General features: G+C 45.4%; 1 protein-coding gene across 1 annotated transcript in view; it reads left to right on the top strand.

The window, feature by feature from the left end:
• Window positions 1-22660, top strand: part of CSTPP1 (centriolar satellite-associated tubulin polyglutamylase complex regulator 1) — a 236756-nt gene that overhangs the window by 84034 nt on the left and 130062 nt on the right. The window contains exon 2 of the mRNA XM_088459449.1: window positions 16643-16745. Within this exon, the coding sequence (XP_088315575.1) occupies window positions 16643-16745 (103 nt within the window). The remainder of the gene's footprint in view (window positions 1-16642; window positions 16746-22660) is intronic.

Raw genomic sequence — 22660 nt, forward strand, 5'->3', positions numbered from 1 at the left:
TCTGTTGCTTCGGCAATAACTACTCACCCTCGCAGATCCACACCACAACCCTGGCATTCCAAATGCACCAGATACCTGCAAAAGTGTTCAAGAATTGCCGAGCGTCAGTGGAGAAAATCACGCTCTAAGGCTGAATTCCTCAATTTCAAATTTATTCTCTCTTCCTACAGTGCTGCCCTGTCTCCCTCCAAACAAACATATTTCAAGAACCTCATCTCCTCACAGTCCTCAAATCCCCGGCGTCTCTTTGCCACTTTGAACTCCCTCCTATGCCCTTCCCCTCCTCGCCTCCCCTCCTCGCTCTCTGCCCTTGACTTTGCCACCTACTTTACATCTAAAATTGACTCCATACGTGAGGACATCATATCCCATCAGACCCTCAGCACTCCGCCCCATCCTTGCCCTGACCACCTTGCCCCTTCTGTCTCACCAACTCTGACATCCTTCTCCCCTGCTTCTGGAGAGGAAGTTATGGCCCACATCCAGTCCTCCCCTCCTTCCACCTCCCCTCTTGACCCTATCCCTTCCCGTCTCCTCTCCTACCTGTCTCCTTCTGCCTGTTCCCATCTGGCTCACCTCCTTAATCTCTCCCTATCATCTGGCACTGTCCCTTCTGCATTCAAACATGCCCTTGTCTCCCCCATTCTTGAAAAAACCTACCCTTGATCCTAACATACTTTCCAACTATCGACCCATCTCTCTTCTATTTTGCTTCCAAACTCCTTGAGCGTATTGTCTACAACCGCCTTACCACCTTTCTTTCCTCACACTCCCTCCTTGACTCATTTCAATCTGGCTTCCGTTCTCTCAACTCCACTGAAACTGCCCTCACGAAAGTCAGCAATGATCTCCTTGCTGCCAAATCCAAGGGCCACTACTCTCTGCTCATTCACCTTGACCTCTCTGCTGCATTTGACACTGTAGACCACCCTCTCCTCCTGCAAATCCTTTACTCTCTCTGTTTACGTGGCACTGCCCTCTCCTGGCTTTTCTCTGATCGTTCCTTCTCTGTGTCCTCTCATGACTCCTCCCCCCACTTCCGCTAACAGTAGGAGTTCCCCAAGGTTCTGTTCTTGGACCTCTCCTTTTCTCCCTATATACGTCCTCTTTAGGTGAACTCATTAACTCCTTTGACCTCATATATCATCTCTTTGCTGATGACACTCAAATTTACCTTTCCACCCCTGAGCTCTCCCCCTCGCTCCTTACCCGTATCTCCAACTGTCTCTTCATGGATCTCCCAGCGCTTTCTTAAACTTAACATGTCTAAGACTGAGCTGATCATCTTCCCACCCTCTTCCACTACATCACTCCCCACAATTTCATTATCCATTGATGGCACAACTATCTCCTCTAGCCCCAAAGTGTGCTGTCTTGGAGTTATCGTAGACTCCTCCCTCTCCTTTAAACCACACATTCAGCAACTCTCGCAGTCCTGTCGTTTCCACCTAAAAAATATTTCCAGGTCTGATCATGCCCCAATTTTTGCAAATATATGTTTTCCTAACATGACTCCTAGACCATGGACATGGCTCTTTAATGAACTTTTACTTAGTGATCCTCGTACTAAAACAGATCTTCTTAAAGCCATTACTGAATATGTTGATATCAATGATGCTCCAGATATATCTAAAATAATGGTGTGGGAGGCACATAAATGCATGATTAGAGGACATTGTACAGTTAGGCTCCAGACTAAAAAAGGAAAAGATGGCTCAACGGCAACAGCTTTTGGCCTGTATTAAGTCCCTGGAAACATCCCATAAATCTTCTTTAGATGAGTCTACATTACGAGATCTTACTGAAGCGAGACAGGCTCTTAATAAACTTCTCCAAGATAAAACTAAATTAGATCTACAGAAATGCAGACATAAATTTTACCAATAGGGAAATAAACCTGGCAAAATGCTTGCCAGAGCACTAAAAACTCAGAGGTTACAATCTTATGTCTCTACTGTTCGGGACTCCGGGGGGAACACTGTCCATACATTTCCCCAAATTGCAGCCGCCTTTCAAAACTATTACGAAAAGAACAATCACCTACTAATCCCTTATAACATCAGGAGGCGGTCGGAAACTATCTTTCCTCGGTCGATTTTCCACAAATTGAGGAGAGTGATCTAACCTCTCTTGATCGCCCCTTTACTTACGAGGAACTAGATTTAGCTCTGTCAAATACCCCACTTGGAAAAAGCCCTGCCCCAGATGGCTTCCCTGTGAGTTATTATAAGACGTTTCGATCTATACTTTTGCCACTTTTTTTGAAAGCTTGTAATGAGGTGTCCGACAGGGTAGGTTTTTCTCCTCAGACTCTTGAGGCCCATATTTCAATAATCCCCAAAGAGGGAAAGGACCCTGCTCAATGTGCAAGCTATAGGCCTATCTCTTTATGAAATAATTGTTTAAAATGATTTGCTAAAATGCTGGCAAATAGGTTGAGTTTCCTTCTCCCTGGTTTGATACATGGAGACCAAGTGGGATTTGTTCGGGGTAGGGAAGCTAAAGACAATACCTCTAAGATCATTGATATAATCCATCATGTCCAAGGTGCTAGGTCCCCTGTTATCCTTCTATCAACGGATAAAGAGAAGGTCTTTGACAGGATCGATTGGCAGTTCATGGAGGCTCTTCTTCGGTATATGGGGTTAGGCTCTCACTGTCTCCACCGTATTTTGGCCCTTTATCATTGTCCTACTGCCAGAGTGCGGGTCAATGGGGCCCTCTCAGATCCTTTCCCGATTAACAATGGCACACGTCAAGGATGCCCACTGTCTCCCCTTATATTTGTGCTCTGCATGGAGGCATTGGCGAGGGCTATCCGGTGTAACAAGGATATTAAGGGTGTGCAGATTGGAGACCATGAATACAAATTTGCACTATTTGCAGACAATCTCCTTGCTACTATCTCTGCAACGATGACCTCTCTCCCTGCCCTCATGCATGAGTTTAATAGATTCAGTGAGGTCTGTAATTTTAATTCAATTACTCCAAATCTGTTGCCATGAATATATAATCCCCAGACAGTACTGTGACAGGTCTTAGGAGCGCATTTCCCTTTATTTGGACTTCTTCTAGTCTTAAATATTTGGGTGTTCTTCTATCCCCTTCGAATAATAATTTATACCAACTAAATTTTCTCCCTCTTATTAAACAATTTAAGGCAGACTGTCAAAGATGGTCTCTGTTGAGACTATCATGGTTGGGCAAGATTAATACGGTTAAGATGTCTATTTTACCTAAAGTCTTATATTTGATGCAAGTGTTGCCTATTACAATACCAGTCTCCTTTTTTAAGGAATTACAAAGTCTAGTGGGTCACTTTGTTTGGGGTTCAGGTCGACCCAGATTGTCACAAGCTGTATTAACTCAAAGTCGCTCAAAAGGTGGTCTTCAGCTACCCAATTTTCTTAATTATTATTATGCGGTCCACCTGGCGAGGATTGTTGAAATGTCTAGAATATCTGAAATTAAACAATGGACGCTTATAGTGGGTCATACAGTCGGTAGACCTTCCCATGTACTCCCTTGGATTGTCAAATGTCCGTTCCTATCTAACCCGACACTAGGTCCCACTCTTTGTTGTTGGAACAAATTTAGGAACTCCCCTTTGTTTAGCCCATGCGCTTCATTACCTACTCCGCTGGTAGGCAACCCGGATTTTCCCCCACGGCCTCTAATTTATCTGGTTGGTCCACAGCGGGTATTACACGTCTATCCCACCTAGTTACAACTAGTGGAATGCGATCCTTTACGGATCTCCAACAACTGTATCAACTTCAATTCCGTTCATTTTTGGTTTATCTCCAATTAAGACACTATGGGCCTGATTCAGAGCTGAACGCTCTGACCAGAGCGCTCGCTCTGAATCAGGGCCCTCCTCCATGAAAATGGAGCGGCCTCCTGGACGCTTGTAAAGCTGTGGGTGACCACCCACAGCTATAGCGAGCATCCATGATGATGGTCTTGACCATCGCGACCATCGGACTTGCGACGGAGACCCTGCGGTAGGGTCTCCCTGCCACAAGCCCTGGAGTGATTTTGGCTCTATCAGAGCCAAAATCATTCCCACTGACATCACTAGTGATGTCAGTGGGGCCGGCTTCAGACGGTAGGCGTTCCCATGGGAATGCCTCCGTCTGGCAGGCACGCCCACCAAAGGGGGCGTGCTGTCAATCAACATCGACAGCACGCCCCCTTTGGTGCGAGACCCGGAGCAATGGAAAGCCCGTCGCTCCCCGGGTCTTGCGCATGCGCACGACGGAGCTCCCTCCGTTGTGCGCATGCGCAGTGGGGAACATCGACCCACTTGCGAGCATACTGCCGCTCGCGAGCGGGTCTGAATGACCCCCTATATTACTTCTCTTAATACCGGTGGTCCTCGCTGGATCCCGACTAAGTTTGAAGCTCTATGTATGACAGAAGATTCGCCAAGGCACCTTATTTCTTTAATATATCAATTGTGTCTTGAGTGTTCCAATCCATCTATACCTTCCTATGTTTCTGCTTGGCATGGTGAATTGGGAAGGGAACTAACGGAAGACCAGTGGTCACAAATATTTAGTTTTACCTTTGCTAGTTCCTCTTCACTCCAAGTTTTGGAAACTCAATACAAGATTTTGGCTAGGTGGTATAGGTGCCCTGTTCACATTCACCAGATGTTCCCAAATCTATCTAATTTATGCTGGAGTTGTAGTCAAGCAATAGGCACTCCTCTCCATATTTGGTGGCAATGCCCAACAATAGCTGACTTTTGGAGGAAGGTTCGACAGATATCGGAATTGATCACTGGTCTTCCTTTATCTGATAAACCTGAGTTTTGGTTACTAACTTTATCAGATCTTTCTGTCTCCATATACAAAAAATCATTGTTACGTCATCTGGTGTATGCTGCGAGGGCTACTGTACTGTGTTATTGGAGATCTTCGATTTGTCCTCCTATCTCTCGATGGTTTCAGAGAATAGATCAGTATATGTTTATGGAAGATCTCTCCTCTTTGAAATCATCTCCCTCAGATTTTACAATCACTTGGCATGTCTGGCTGAACTTTAAAGAGTCTTCTGAATACAAAATACATATCTCAACACCTCTTAGAACATAGCGGCCTTCTTCTTTTCTTCTTCCCCCATTACTTTTCCTTCTTTAAGTATACTTTTTCTTTCTCAATTTTTATATATTTTACTTTATTAATTATGATTGTTTTTATTTTATTTAGCAATGTTCAAAAATACGATTAAATACTAGTCGATCTGGGACTTTTTTCTTTCTCTTTTTTTACTCCATGTTTTGTGACTATATTTGTCCATTGAATTTGTATTGTTATTTGTACTTATTTGGTGTTTATGTAGGCCGTTGTAGGCCATATATGTACTATGCTATTTTTGATTTCAATAAAAACAGATTGTACAAAAAAAAAATATCTCCAGGATTAGACCCTTCCTCACCCAGGCTGCCACTAAAACCCTCATCCACTCACTGGTCATCTCCAGATTGGACTACTGTAACCTTCTCCTAGCTGGCCTCCCAGTCTCTCACCTCTCTCCACTACAATCTGTTCTCAATGCTGCTGCTCGGCTCATCTTCCTCTCCAGATGTTCTACATCTGCTTCCCCTCTCCTACAAGCCCTACACTGGCTTCCCCTTCAGATGCCAATTCAACGTTCTTACACTCGCCTACAAAGCCCTCACCAAATCCTCTCCCGCATACATTTCTGACCTTCTCTCCCTTCACACTCTCGCCCGTCCACTTCTCTCAACAAATGCATGCCACCTCTCTTACCAACTGATTACTTCCTCCCACTCCCGCATCCAAGATTTTGCCCATGCTGCTCCCTACCTTTGGAATGCTCTTCCTCTCCCCATCAGACTCTCCACCTCTCTACAAATCTTCAAACAGGCTCTCAAGACCCACTACTTGATCAAGGCCTTCCAGCACTCATCCTAACCCACCTCATGCTCTTTACTCCGTATCTCCACCTTCTGTGTCACGCTTGTCTGTCTGCCCCTCCCCTTTAGAATGTAAGCTCTCATGAGCAGGGACCTCTTACCTCATGTGCTTCTCTTTACATTTTCTTCTACTCTTTACTCCCCATTAGGGCACCTAACACGTGACTGCCAACTCCCGGCTGCTTATTGTGAGTTCTTTATCGCTATTGCAGCAATGTATATAAATCGTGTCCTTGTCTTGCACTGTAATGTACTGTAAGTTAATTGTTTCCTGTTCACCTATTAGTTCTATGTACTATGTAAGGCGCTGCGGAACACTTGTGGCGCCATATAAATAAAGGATGATAATAATAAAGATGCGTGCACGCACGTTTGTGGCGTGATCAGCCACAATGTAACTGGACGCAGCTGTACTGTTGTAGGGAGTTAGGAGTAAATGATAATATGAGTAAGGGAAGTAGAAGTACATGAGGGAAGAGGGCCCTGCTCGTGAGAGATTATAGACTAAAGGGGAGGGGCAGACAGATAGGGGTGACACAGATAGGGTAGACAGTGAGGAAGGAGCATGGAGCAGTTGGTTAGGATTGGAGCTGGAAAGGCTTTGATGAAGAAGTGGGTCTTGAGAGCCCATTTGAAGATTAGTAGAGAGGTAGAGTGTCTGATAGAGAGGGGGAGTGCAGCAAGTCCAAAACCTTGGAGAAGGGAGTGGGAGGAAGTAATCCGGTGGCAGGAGCGGCGACATGCAGTTGTGGAGCAAAGTGGGTGGGCAGGTGTGTGAAGTGAGATTAGGTCAAAGATGTAAAGAGGAGAGAACTGGTTGAAGGCTGTAAGCGAGTGTAAGAACCTTGAGTCGGGTTCTGAAGGAAAGGGGAGCCAGTGTAGGGCTTGTAGGAGAGATGGGAAGAAGATGTAGAATTTTTGGAGAGGAAAATGAGCAGCAGGAGTCAGGGAGGGGATGTAGTTATCAGACCGGCGGATGGCATGCTGCCAGTCTGAATCACGACACTGAAAGTCCCACACGGGATTTAGGACAGGCGTCGAAATACCAACGCCTATCTTAATCCCGATGCCGGAATCTAGAAGGATGGCAGCCCGAAGGAGGTAAGTCCAGGGCACCCTTAGCGTTAGCCGTGGGGGGGGGGTTAGGTTTAGGCAGCATGGTCAGGCTAGTGGGGGGGTTAGGCACCATGGGGGGGTTGAGTTAGAAGTGGGGAGGGCTAGCCTACAAGAAGGGAGGGTTAGGGTGGAGAAGGGGGTGTAGGCTAGGTATACTTACCCAACCCATGCCGGGATAGCAACCATCGAGATGCCGCTGTTTGTATATTGACAGGAGGCATCCCGACAGCTGGCATTACATACCGATTCTGTCAGGGAGGCCAGATAGGAGGAGGTGACAATAGTCCAATCTGGAGATGACCAGTGAGTGCATGAGGATCTTATTAGCATCCTGGATGAGAAAGGGTCTGATCCTGGAAATATTTTGAGATGGAAACGACAGGACTGCGAAAAGGTACTGAATGTGTGGTTTGAAGGAGGAGTCCAGGAGAACTCCAAGACAGCGCACTTGGGAGTAGTGGAGGCTCCAGAGGTGGGGCTGCAGCACAGTCCAAAATTCAAATCGGGGAGCCACACAAACTGCCTTTTCAAACGCTGCCAAACATCACCGGCCGGGACTCACTGGCAGTTTATTGTAGCTCCCCTATTTGATTCTGGAACTGTGCTGCCTCCACTGCTTTGGAGGTAGAGGAGATAGTTGTGACATCAATAGGAAAGGTAATCAGCTCAGTCTGAATGATTAAACTTGATATTATTTATACATAATGGCCAACATATATACATATACTATGGAAAAATTAGAGGACTACCTAAATATTCTGTCGGCCACTGGCATACTATAATGTTACATTTGTATACAGATATACTGGATATGCTCGTTCATTACACTGAACTGTTTAAGAATACAAAGATGTTAAGTACTCCTTTACTGGCCCCACAGTCAATGTTACATTTGTATACAGATGATCATTCATCTGTCCATTACATCAGAGTGGTTTAATGGCACAAATATGTTGAGGACAAGTCCCACTCATCCTTAGAACCGAAATGGTTAAGAATACAAAGATGCTGAGACTCTTCTATGATATGTGGGAAATATTGGAGAAAGTTATTTGACAGCGAAAGTCCTCTGCTGTCAGCCAGAAGACAACTGCAAGAATCTTAGCTGAAGTAAATGATTGGTCCTAGACCAAGAATGCACACAGAGACAGCTGGTTCAGTCCATGCCATGGTGCATGGTTGTGTTAGAGCACATTCTTTTACTATCTCTTTCCATGTGCCAATCAAGGAAATAATTATTCTCTGCAGACTTTTCATTTTTTTTTAGGTGACTCGAACCGGAAGTGATGGTTCTGTAGAGGTGCTAGGAGAGAGGCTAAGGGTTTCCTAACTAGTTATCTGCTCTAATGCCGCGTGATTGTTTTCAGTCTGAGATTAAAGGGGGTTTACACGCTCAGTAGTCTATTTATAAAGAGCTTTTTCTATCAATGACTCAGAAAACAATAATACATGAACTGCTCTGGCCGTAGCCTTCAAACGGATAGGGCCGGATGCATCTATTGCTACCATGTGGCGTAAATTGATTAATGAATCTTTCCCACTGCAGAAATGAGCTTTTCTGCACTGAGGTTGTCCTAATAAATTTAATAAAATATGGGTCCCATGGGGGATTAACTACGAGACTAACTGCCATATGTGAGATCTAAAGTGGCTGAATACCTTTTGAGAACGAAGCATTACATACACAGAGGGACTGATGCAGAGATGAATCAGGCGTATTTTTTTTAAAAGTGTGTGGAAGAAATATATTTGCTCCCATGCAGAGTTACATGCATCCCGATATGCGACCGCCTCTATGTGTGCACCTGGTTTGCTACCATTCATCATCATCATTGCACCTGCCCTGTACTAGGTGCAAATGATACACCTCCAAACAGGCTTATGTCCACTTCTGCAGAGCCCACGTTCATGAGACTGTGGGCCTAATACAGAGATGGACGGAATCGCAGAGCCGCACACAAGCGATTGTGCAATTTCATCCATCTCAAATGCAACAGGAGGTGTCTTTAAGAAACAGACACCTCCTTTCTGCATCTGTGTGATCCCAGCTCTGCGACCACCATCGGAACAATCGCGACCATCGGCTGCAATTGTTGTCCCTTTGGCCAGGCTGCGGTAGCTGAAGCTTACTGCAGCCTGACTGGATCTTTGGAAGCAGACCCTGACCTTAGCACTCCCAGAAAATGGGGGCAAAACGACCCCATTTCCGGGAACGCAGGTCGTCCCTGTACCGCCCCCAAACGCTTTTGTCTATCAATCAGGCAGCGGCTTGGGGGGACTCTGGGTCTCATTCAGACCCGCTCGCAAGCGGGTCAATGTTGGGCCCTGCGCACGCGCAGCGGCCACACTGCGCGTGCGCAAGCCTCGGAGCGAGAGAGAAATTCTCTCGCTCCGGGACTCACTACAAAAGGGGCGGCTGTCGATGGTGATCGACAGCTCGCCCCGTTTTGTAGGCGGGGCGGGGGGTGGCTACACAAACGGAGGCGTTCCCGACACCAGTGATGTCAGTAGTGAGCTTCCTGCTCTATTAGAGCCGGAAGCTCTCTGGGGCTTGCGGCAGACGAGACCCTACCACAAGGGTCTCGTCGCAAGCCCTGATGGTCGCGATGGTCTTGACCATCGCGACCATCATCCTGGCCGCTCGTTAAAGCTGTGGGTGGTAACCCACAGCCTAGCAAGCGGGCCAGGAGGCCGGATCATTTTTTAGATGCGGCCGCCCTTATTCAGAGCGAGCGCTCGCATTTTGCGAGTGCCTCTGAATGAGGTCCTCTGTGCGGTATCGTCATGTTGAAAACATCGGAGATTTGCGCAGAGTTGAAAACATCAGAGATTTGCCTTAACCATTGAGCCTATCACGACCCAATTCCGCCTGTTTGCATCGCCAACGGTTCTGTGCACCCATTTTCTGGGCCTGTGTAGTGCATATTCATGCAAGATACTTTGCAAATGGGTGTACAATCAATAATAGTTCCATAGCCGTTAGTATATGACATTAGGGGTAACTACCCTATAGATTGTAAGCTTACGAGCAAGGCCTTCCTACCTCTATGTTTGTCATTACCCAGTTTTGTTTTATTAATGTTTCCAATTGTAAAGCGCAACGGAATATGTTGCGCTATATAATTTAAGAAACTGTTAATAAATAAATATCACTGAGTGATACTGTTTTAATGTAACTCACGTTGTTATCTTATTATTTCACTGTTTAGCCCTTTGTATGGTGTGTTTGTACATTGCTTGCTATTCAATGCAATTTTTTTCCCTGCATGGTGTTACGGGCACTTGGTGGTACCACATACTGTGTGATATATTTGAATAAATTCTGCTAATAATAATTAGTTATTTCTACAATATGAACTTGGTCATAAAAAATCTGCTCACTTCCATATATCATGATGATGCATGTTCAAATGGGCTTCTGTATGAGAAAAGATCGCTGTGACTTACCTTGAATAGTGGTGTGACTCGGGGGTTAGGATTCCTGACATGCCCGGTAACAGGTGTTGTCCATGCGACAAGGTGATAGGAGAGTGCCAGGACCCACGTACAGTAGTGCGGAGTCGCATACTTACCTCTGGCACACGCATTACCGCTGATTCCCTTCTTGTTCTCCCATACTGCTTACATTCACACTTCTTAAGAGATATTCATTTCACATGGTTTCTTTTGTCATTTAGTTATATAAAGAACACTGGCTATGCCCATCTAAAGAAGTGGTTATGGAACCAAACAACGGTCTTTGCACACATTTCTACTCACACCTCAGGGGGCTGCGAGAATAAATGTGTCTCCCTGCAGATTTAGGCGTCCAAACGGAGCAACAATTGAATTGCTCTGTCGGGCGCCCAATCGTATAGATGCCCAGTGGGGGTTGCCCAAAACAATTGAATCGCGCCCTGCCTGGTAAGAGGGCCCTGCTCACTGGTTTACAATCTTTAGGGAAAAGAGAAGTTTGATGAAAGAGAATAAGTACTATGTAATGCATAGTGGCCCAGCCAGATAGGGCAATAAGTGCTTAGTGGGTGAGAGGTGCTGATAGGTAGGGTACTGATTTTCCGGGTCCGAGGCTGTTGGAGGGACCTAGGTGGGAAGCAGCCACAGCAGTCTCCTATGCCTGTGGGGGGAGCCCACTGGTTATGCGTTGGGCTGAGGGGGCTCACAGTGGCGCTGCAAAACTTGTCTTTTTCTTTTTTACCTAAGGGGGCGTGGCCACGCCTCCCACAATTAGGCCACGCCCCCTTATACCCGAGTCCGGCGCGGTTCTTGCCGGTCCCAAAGCAATTTGGCCTGGGGTTAGAATCGCAAGGGTGGGCAATAAGCGGCACTCCAGCTGTTGTCTAACTACACATCCCAGCATGCCTTGCAACAGTTTTAGCATGTTCAAATATCAAAACTTTGGCAGGGCATGCTGGGATGTGTAGTCAGGGCCGCCGACAGCCGCACTGGGCCCAGGTGACAGGAGGCGTGGCCACACCCCCTTAGAAGAAGAAAAACTATTGTAACGCCGCTCGCGGCGCTGCGTGCTGGGGAGGGGTGCGCCTTGTGCCCCTCAGCCCGGTGCACAGCCAATGGGGAGCGCGATCAGCGTGATCACTCCCCACATAGGCATAGGAGACTGCTTCGGCTACTGTCTCCCAGTGCAGCCCAGCACACAGCAGCGTGTGCTGGGCTGCTGTGATGTAAGAGGGAGCGGTGCCAGACCCGGGCCCCTCCAGCAAGCCCGAGTAGTAGTAGCCTCTTGGCGCCCCTGTGTGTAGTTCTACAAAAGCTGGGGGGGCTGCTTATATTTCAGTATGGAAGAGGGCACATGATGAATTTATATGACCTGTGTACAGGGGCATTAAATGTATGGTTCTGAGATTTGATATGCTGGCTAAAGAGATGAGTTTTCAGGGAACACATTAAGGTCTGGGGGCTAGAGGAAAGTCTTGTGTGAAAGAGGACATTCCACAGAGTGGGTGCAGGCTGCACCGTGCAGCCAAAGAACAGTCTCTTGTAACCAGGAATGGGATGTAATTAACACCCACAGTCTCCCTGATGCAAGACAATCTGTTTTCCATGCTTCTCTCCTCCTGCCTGCTGTTCTTCATGTTATTCACTTGTAAATTGCTTTACTTATGATAATTCAGATCAGTTCTCTATCTTGGATAGATTTAAGTAGCTCTCACATGGTAATATGATGGTATGTCATTTTGTTGCATTTAACCCAGTAGACCACCCACATCATCATAATGTGATCATATTAAATGACATAACCGGGAACTGCATGTGTGGTGTCACCATATTACTGTGGCCATATACTACACTGTGATCTGGCTGATCAGTGAGGTGCATGTATAACACTTGTTGCGATAAATTAATTATAGATCTGGATGTGTGGTGAGCCAGATTGCTTCATGTTTGTAATACTAGATAATATACGAATATTCTATATTGTATTGCAGTTGATAATGCCTGCTTTATATTCAGAGGCGTAAAAAGGATCTTCGGCACCCAAGGCAAGATGAAGAACGGCGCCCTCAGACCCACACAAACTAAACTATGCGCGCGCGCCATCGTTGCGTGTAAAATGGGCGTGGCCACTACCAGAAGGGGTGTGACCACTGAAATGGAGCGTGCTAACATGACACGCCACCCATATCTCGTCACTCTGGGAATATTTCTTTCCATATGCACCTTACCTATATGATGGTTTCTCACAATGTGGAACCTCTGAAGAAATGTATCCTCCCTTGGAAGATTGCATCTTCAGTTGGTATCCACTATTTATGTTGGTCACTTCGTCTGAAAGATGCCTGTTTGTGTAGGAATATTAACAAGGTCATCATCATACAACAGCGTGCTCCCTGCGGAGCTTCCTGCCCCCTGCATCTCTCGGCCACACCATTATCTCCCCCCTGCATCTCTCAGCCACACCATCATCTTCCCCCTACATCTCTCAACCACACCATTATCTCCCCCCTGCCTCGTCTCCCAATAATCCTTAAAGGAGATTTATCTTTGTGGCATGCATATGTTTAAGTGTTGATGAAGATTACCAACATATCTTTGATCTGTACATATTGTTACACTATATTTAAAAGTGTACCTATTTAAAAGGCATGCAACTGAAAATACTGATGCAAAGGATGAATGTCAGGGACTCCGTTTCCGGGTCCCGACGTAGAGCCCAGCCAGCAGCCTTACTTACCTCCGGTCTTCAGTTCGTGGTCCTGAGCAACCGCAGAACATCTTCGCGGCACGCTCCAGCCACAGGCCTTCCTCTCCGGACTGACAGGCGTGCCTTCCTCTCCGGACTGACAGGCGTGCCTCGTGCAGACTGACATCATCCTCCAGGGTTGCCAGCGGTGTCGCTATTTAGCGATCCGTGGGCGTGGCCATCTTGTTGTCGCCAGGGTCCATTAGTATTTCCTGGTTCTCTAGTCAGCTGAGAGTCAGCCACCAATCAGCAACAGGCACTGCATATTTAAACCCTTCCTGGATGCTCATTCATTGCCTGTACAACGTCTTCTCAAATCCTAGTATTTGGCTCCTGATATTGTCTAAGTCCTTGACTTTCTGAATGTCACCGTGTCCTGCTCTACTACGCTACTTTGGGTACAAAACCTGGAGCACCTAAAAGACGCCACTCAGGGTTCAAACCCGGAGCACCTATAGAACGCACACCTACGCATTCTATCTATACCACCGTGACGCATCTCTGTGTGCTACATCTGGAGTTCGACACACTGTTGTGCACCCAAAGACCCACAGTCATCGCAAGCCAAAGTCATCACAGTCTAGCTGGATATACCTTCTTACCTTTGACCTTCTGGGTGAACCCTGGTGACTCGGACTTAGGATTCCTGCTCCGTTGATCATGGATATTCAGCATTATCTGACTAGCGTCCTGCTTGTTGTGGAGTTTACGCACTTATATCAGTCGTCCTACTCCTACTACTCTGCTACAGTCCCGTCACAGACTTCTCAAGTTTCATGTTCTTTTCATTCTGGACTTTAGTTACGATTCTAGCCATCGTCCTCAACATTTCTCTGTTGTTCAGTAAAAACCACCTTAGTTCTTGTGTCCGTGGTCTCAGCCCGTAGAGTCTGATTCATCACAGGAGGCCAACTTTCCAGAGTCGTGACAATGACTATTACAGGCAAATCTAAATAAGGCCTTATGATGCTGCATTTCAGACAGCCATCTATGACCAATATAGAAACATTAATGTTAATGGTATAGATTGGCCCTTGGAGTCTGCCTTCTGCTTATTTTGGGGGTTTTCTTTGTACATTTTCCTCAGAATTGTGTGTTTAAAGTCATATAAGTGAGCTTACGTCCAGAAGCCGAAAAGTCTTGATAGTTTAATATGCACCCATCTCCATATTGCAATGCCAGCGGCCATTTTGTCATTAATATCATACCTCCCAACGTTATAAACATAGGGATTGGGATATGCAGGCAGTGGGTGTGGCTGCATGCCCACCCTGTGGTGTGTATAGCACTTTTGTAGTCCTATGCTGCCCCAAACATCCCTCCTCTCCACCTAAAACACCATTATACTGCTACATGCATTGAAGCCAGCCACTGCATACAGCGCTCGGTCACATCCGGCATGCCTCCCAACCTCTCGCGAGTCAGGCGAACATGCCAACCACAGGACGGTGGGACAGTCCCCTCAAATATGGACTTTTCCACCAAAATTGGGACAGTTAGGAGGTATGCCATTTTCATTATAATGCAGCCAGACCGTTCATTAGGCATTAAGGCATTCACTCCGTTGTGGTAATAAAGACTAATGCTTTAATGACCGTCTAAAAACTATTCTCATTCATTAAACTCCCAAACTCCATTTCCAGTTTACCCATGATATACTGTACTACTCAGCTCTAAATTAACTTTGTTAGAAGAACTATATATCACCACAAGGCAGATGGTGACTCTAGGAACCGGGAAGATGATAATCACCGTTAGATTCTGCACATGTTGAGATCAACATACGTTGGGAAAGTTTTAGATAGTACCGAAAGTGAGCGGTCATTAGAGGGGATGGATATATATATATATATATATATATATATATATATATATATATATACACCGTCTGGGGAAAAATATTCCTGGTGAGGGGTTGTGCATGGGCAAATTAATAACTGATGGATATTTATTGGGTTAATACCCTAAAGAACACGAAGCTTACAAAGAAAAAAAAAAAAAGTTTTTTTTCTTCCTCAGCGACTTGATTTGATTTGATTTAGTAGCGCAGTTGGCTGCAAGGGAATTGGCTCACCTCTGTAATTCATAACAGAAAAGGAAGGGGATGGAGGTCAAGAAAATATGTAGGTCACTTAGATCAGCCACTGATACTTGGCATTGCCTTTCAGTACAGGTGGCATGAATTGCTGGGAGGCAGAGAAGGGCAATGGCTGGAGGCGGAGGAGGGGAACTGAACCCTCTGATATAAAAACACAGACATTTTGTGGAATGACAAAAAATAACAATTTCGGACCAGATTCAGTTACTTTACACAATATTTACTTTACAATTAATCAGATGATTGGCAGTAATAAGTATGTATGTATATGCAATTTTCAGGGGCTGTCAGCAATTTTGTAAATGCATCATTTGTATATATAATACATTTAGAGAAAAGTATTTATTAATAAGTTATTGCCAGTGATAAGTAAGTCATAAATAAAAAATTTAGGACAATACACAATCCACATGAGCATAGAAATATAGCACACGTAACACCCATGGTGCCTTACATATTATCACTAATGCCATCTATACTGACAGTTATACATATGATGAGTCTGTGTTACTTAGGTTTCAGTATCTCTGCTCTTGTCACTGTCTGGTGAGTGGAACAAATCTCCGATACTCAGACTCCAGCGTGCGCCATTTATAACCCAGGATTGCCTGTTTTGGTATTTTTGTTTGCATTACACTCCAGTATTTAGTGGCTAGTCAGGATGTTGACATTTAGAATATCGACATCAAAATGTTGACGCCACAATGCCATACTTGCCTACCCTCCCGATTCGGCCGGGAGCCTCCCGAAAATCTGTTGCCGCTCCCGACCTCCAGAAAGTCCCCCCCGTGCAATAGCCCGAGAAACCCCCGCAGCAGGGGAGGTCCAGCAATGTCTGTAATATCGGCATTGTGTAGCGCGGTCGGGGCCAAAATGACGTGATCGCATGGCCCCGCCCCTACTCCACCCACAAATGACAGTAAGCTGTCTAGCCCCACCCCCTTGCACCAGCGACACCCTCCTGCCATGCCGATCTGGCTGCTCCCTCCCGGAAGGGGCAGCCAGAATGTCGGCAACCATGATGTAGACATGTTCAGAATGTCAACATGTTGACACCCACAATATCGACGTTGGCATAACACAGTGGTGTCACTAAGATTGGTGACACCCGGTGCGACATAGAGGGATCCTCGCGCTTGGCAGGGGCGTGTCCTCGTGCCACAAAACCACACCCACTTATGTGTGCCTACTCTTGGGGGCGTGGCCGCATATGCCTCTATATGAGACTATGGTCATACATCCAGCTCGTAGTTAGTCTAACAATGATATCTCTTCTGTTCTACAGCTCAGAGACATGTCCTGATTTATATGGAAGATGCTCTCGCTCAGCTTCTAGAGCACAAAGATGTGGTGGAGCCAGGCAACACCGGCAAGTTTTTCTCGGAGTAGTGAGTATTTCCGCTTGTATCATTCAGTGTTAAGCTAATACTCTTAATTACGTATCATGATTACCTGTGTGTGAACAGCATTGCAGTGTTATAGACCGAATTTTCGAAAAAGTTAACTGTTTGTGGGAGAATTAAATTAAAATATACAATGTATGAATCTTGAAGGTAAAATGTACAGGGCAATGGTACGCTAGCATTAGCGACCTGCAATAATTAGCTTGCGGCTGCAGGAGAGTGACGTAGCTTCTCATCTCTGCCTTACACCGGCCCACTACTCTAGTGTCCTACGCTAGCCGCTACCTGTCTGGTTGTCAGCAGAGTTCCGTGGAGAAAGATGTTGCAACAGTCATCCACAAAGGTTACGTTTGTCCCATGGGAGTCTGACTGCACTGGATAAGGGCCGGGGCTTCTCATAACTTGAAATGACCCCCATGTTTTGGTTTTGGATCTGGATTAATTTTAGTGGTTTTTTTTTTTTTTTTTATAAAAAGTTTTTAAAAATAGCTAAAATCATGTCATTTTTGCAGTCCAAAACCTGAAATCTGGATTTAAAATCCGAAATTCCGAACCACTTGAAGATCAGACCTGTGAATCGGATTTGTCCGTCTCTCCTCAGGAGATCAGAATCACTGATCTGTCCGTATTCACAACGTTCGGGTGGATTCGGATTCCTGGAGAACCAAACCGCAATCTCTACTCATAACGTTCTGCCATCAATGTGATTGAATGCAGACCTGTGTAGCTGCGGCGGCGTAACTCTTTCCTGACTCAAAGGGTTAAAAAAAATGAGTCCAATGCGCCCATGCCCCCTTTCGATATAGTCAAGTAGACTTTAGTCAAAATGCCTTAGATAATGTCCGCAATATCCTGATTTACAAGTTAGCATAATAATAATTTAATATCTGGTAAACCCTGCTCATTGATGGTTCCATCTCAAACATCAATGTATTTGCCCTTGTCTCTTTAAATTGTTCTTGTGTGAACCTCTTGCCTACTGTAATATGTTCTTCATGTTCTGTTTCGTAATTTGGCAGCTTGGTGACTAACTTTGGCTTCTGTATCCCTTCTCTCATCTCTGTGCTCAGTGTCTTAGCCAAGCTTCCTTATCCCTCCGAGGCCTGGCCCCCCACCACCCTCCCACTCTCCAGAGCCCATTTCTGTGACGGCAGGATTCCAGGTCACTTGTTTGATGTTCCCGCTTAACGTGCATTCACCTTGGGGGTATTGGAAACATTCACTGATCTGTAGTTTTATACATTGCACCAAAAAAAGGCGCCTTTTGTTATATCATGCTCATGAACTTGGGAAGGAAATGAAATAGCTGCTGTCTTCAGAAGTTTGGGCAGGTCTCCTGTATTAATGCTGGTGGTAATGTGCTTAGAATGAGCAGGCACTGCCAGAGACTTCTCCACTGAACCATGGCTTGTGTTGGAGGACAAGGTTTTCGATTGGTTTCTTCATAGGGAATCCTACTACTTTACAGAGGGATGCATTCGTTTTTTGCGCATCCGCCAGTGATGGGCGCCCCACGGAGCAATTCAATTGTTGCTCCGATCGGGCGCGTGCCCAGATTTCTGCTTGAACCCTTCTTAGGTGGCGAGTAGAAATGGGCGAAAAAGTTGAACGTTTTGGGTGCCCAAACTATATTTTCAACAGCATACCCAATAGCTTAGACGGGTTTAGCTGCTTTACGCGGCCAAGCCTGGTGCATTTTGGGCGCCCAAAACAATTGAACATAGTTCCCTCAAACTCCCGTCACTTTAGACAGGAGATCAGGCGTGAAAAAAAAACAAATGAATTTGCCCTTTGATGTCACTGGACCCGGCCTGAAGTTTTGCTTGTCTCATCTTCCCTGACTTCTGTGTCGACCATTTTCGGTGAAAAAAATGGCGCCCGACGCTAGCAGAGTAGCACGGGACCTGGGCTCACTCACGCCAGGCAAGTCGCGCTGCGTGGCGTATTGAGGCTAGATGTATCAGGACACCTGTACACAGCTACAGCAGGGGAAGTTTTCTTTCAGGAGTGTTTCACTGCTGTGTTTTTTCTCGCTGGCCTCTGTGTGCAAATGACGGAGCATTAATTACAGTACTGCTAACTACTGCAAAAATAGCAACAAAGTATATGTGAAGTGTGCAGAATGTAGTAGCAAGATTATTTAAATAGGACGTTGTATTCTTTTTAAAAAGTTTTTCTTCATTTCCATCTATTTTCCAATCTAATTCTTGTCAGTGCTGAGACAGAAGCAATCATGAAGGTGACAGACCACGTCTTATATGTTCACGCTTGGTTTGTGGTAATGGCTACTTAGTAATTACGAGGTTAATGGGATTGACACTACATATTGCATGGTACTAATCACCTCCTGTAACTATCCATACCCATGTGGACAAATGGCTCCGTCCACCCTCCTATAGTCTAGGGGCAGGTATTGAGGTGTGGCGTACAGCGTACCTGTTACCTAAATGCAGGGAGCCATCTTTTTTTTTTTTTTTTTTGTACTAAAGCAATATTCATTAGAATTCAGCGTAAATTAAAAAATAATCTATCCACTAAACTAGAACTTAGTTGAGAGCAAAGCAATAAAACAGGAGTAACTTTGCACTTTGGCAAAACCGTGCTGCACTGTAGGCTGGGGCAGATGTAAAAGGTGCAGAGAGATTTAGATTTGGGAGGGGCGTGTCCTAGCTCAAATCTAATTTGCAGTGTAAGAAAAAAGGTTGTCCAGTATCTCTGGGCTACATGCAAAAGCAGCCAGTATTTACCCGATTGTGATGCAAAGAGTCAACCATAAAAAAGGTTGATAGTCATTCGGTCGACACCAACCTGTCGACATGACAAAAGGTCGACAGGTTCAAAAGGTTGGAATGGAAATGGTCAACACATGTTGTTGTTTTTTTCTTCACCCTAAACCTAACCCTCTCCTTGGTGCCTAAACCTAACCGTCCAGAAAGTGCCTAAACCTAACCGTCCCTCCCGCAGCCTAACCCTAACCCTCCGGTAAGTGTCTAAATAAAACCCTAAAAAATATTGTATATTTGTATGGAACCCATTTACCCTTCATATAAAAATAATATTTTGGCACCCCTTTGTATTGCAACATGTCTAGGTGCAAGGTCACAGATGTGTCCTCATGCACCTAGCCTCAATATGTAATGCGGCGTGAGTCAGCCGCCAGGACCAGTACCACTCTGGTAGCATCAAGCGTCTTTTTCGTCCAGAAATACGTCTTAATCACAAAACAATGCAACTAATACGCCCCTAGAGACTGCACTGATTAATTTGATATGTGACAACTATATATCTATGTGCGACGAGTCTGAATCTGTAGATAAATTGCTACAATGCAGCGGCCGCAGCTTTTTTATGTTTGGGTATGATATCCCGGCTGTCGGGATGCCTCTGGTCAGACTACCGACAGCGTCATCCCGACAGCCAGAATCCCAACACCCATAGGTAAGTATTTTCCTAATCCTCCCCCCTAGTGCCTAAACCTAACCTACCCGCACCCTAATCATAACACTCCCTCCCCCAGAGTCTAAACCTCCCCCTAGTGCCTAACCCCGCACCCTAACCTCCCCCTAACACCCCGATACTGACCTTTGGGATGCCGATGGTCGGGATACTGGTGCCGGGATCCCGACCTTCGGCATCCCGCACGCCGGGATGCCGACTACATCCCCTTTTTTTCCATGCCAACTTCCATTGTGCTTCGTAGACAGACTCAGTTGCGCACAGATATAAAAGTATCACATATCAAACTAATCAGTGCAATCACATTGCGATCAAGACGCATTTTCGGGCGAGAAATACGAGAGACAGAGTCGCACGGGAACTGGAGCGCCAAAAGGGACTGTTTGGCACGACTACAGCAATAGTGTCGAGGACACTTCTGTACTTGCTTAGTTGCTTATTTAGCTTTGCTCCCAACTCGGAACCAGTCTCCCCCTCTCTCTCTCTCTCTCTCTCTCTCTCTCTCTCCGTCCCTCCCTTTCACTGAAGCTGAATTAATGTGTAAGATTAGCCTACAGAATGGCTTCCTCCACAGTGTTCAGGTGACAGCTTCATTTTACATTTTTTCGTTACAGGTGCAAAAATGCAGCAACACTTTAAACGAGCTGTTCTGCTGCATCACAGCACTATCAGGTTTCCTTGACTCTAGGGAAGGTAAAGTTTATTTCCGGAGCACATTAGACTTAATGAAGCCTTGATCCCTGAATGACCCATATGGCTTTGTTATACATTCTCCTTAGAAAACCCCACATCCCATCTAACTGCTACAGATTGTTAGAGGTAAAGTGGCACCTAGGCGCTAAGAGGTATATTTATCAATATAAAGAAAACACTTCTAAAATAAAATCAGAGAAAAAATTGTTTTATTATTTTAATTTATTTATTTTATTTATTTTTGACCATTAAAAAAAAAAAAAAAAAAAAATTGGGGGCTTTCAGTTCCTGCGGGCATGTGCGACTCGGCTAGACGTTTCACACACACATATTGGCAGACAGGCCCAACGGAAAAGTAAGTTAACCCTTATTAAACCGGGCCAGTGTCGCTCAGCTGTCACTGCAAGAATACAATACCAATTAGTTAGGAAATTTGATAAGTGACACTGAAAACTTTGGTGTTAGTCTGGTTGGCTAGGGAAGTGTATACAGCCATACTGTAGTCTTGGAGATGGAAGTGGGAGTTGGTCATAAGGGGGCATGATAGGCGTATGACATTGTCAGACCAGAGAGGATAGTAGAAAGATGATAGTCAAGATTTTGGAATATGTACAATTGTAAATACTGCTGGTTCCTGGCTCGCTTAAGATGGGTACATACTAGACGATAAATTGGACGATTTGCTATTTTGAGGCGCATCGGAATGACAAATCCACATTGTCCGATGTGTATGCACTATCGCGTGCTCTTGTGCGTCGCACTGCAGGCAGATCTGAAGATCTCTTTAACGATTTTGTTCAAGTCGTCTAGTGTGTACACCCTACCGGACGACCAGGCGATATGTTAACATTATATAGTTAACAATGAAATGACCAAATGATGCAAGATATATCTTTCGATTGTTTGCAAGATTACTAGTGTATGCACTATATTGTTTGTTCTGGGCTTTAAGGGAAATCGGGTTGATCATTGTGCAGTTTGCCCATTGTCTAGTTTGTACCCAGCTTTGATCTCAAAATTAATGGCATTACTATTAGTAGCAAAACACCACATGTTTTGCTATTACAAGCACTGCACTTTTTAATATCTTGCTTAAACACAATGGGAAGCTGCAGCTTGTAAATAGACCCCTGTAACACCAACTATCAAACATGGAGGAGGAAGTGTGATGATCTGGGACTTTTTCTGGATCCCAAGTCGGCGGGTTGTACAGTGACTGGCACCTGAACCTAAAGGGCTACCATAGCATTTTGCAGCGTCATGCAATGCCCTCTGGCCTACATCTAGTTGGTCAAGGGTTCATCCTACAACAAGGTAATGACCCAAAACATACCTGTCAGAACTACCTTCAAGGAAGCGGCCAAGACAGTAGGCTTCAATTCACGGAATGGCCAGCACAGTCTCCAGACATACACCCCTGGTTTGGGATGAACTAGGTAGAAGGGTGAAAGCAAAGCAACCAACCACTGCCACACAATTGTGGGGGCTTTTGTAACCGTGTTGGGAAGAACTTCCCGAACAATATGTGGGGCCAAATGTAATAGGGTGAGAGTTTAGAAAATGTCAGAGTTTAACAGTAAGCTCTCACATTGGTCGAGTTTTATCTTCAGAATGGGAAAACATCTGGATGAGAGTTTAAATCGTGAGAGTTTTCTTGGTCTAAAGACATGCGAGTTGCATGTTCTCGGACTCTATTACATTGGCTGAGTTGAAAAAGTGTGAGAGCTTACTGCTAAAAGTTTTCTAAACGC

Source organism: Taudactylus pleione, unplaced genomic scaffold (genome assembly GCF_031769625.1).
Source record: "Taudactylus pleione unplaced genomic scaffold, aTauple2 ptg000911l, whole genome shotgun sequence".
Taxonomy (NCBI): Eukaryota; Metazoa; Chordata; class Amphibia; order Anura; family Myobatrachidae; genus Taudactylus; species Taudactylus pleione.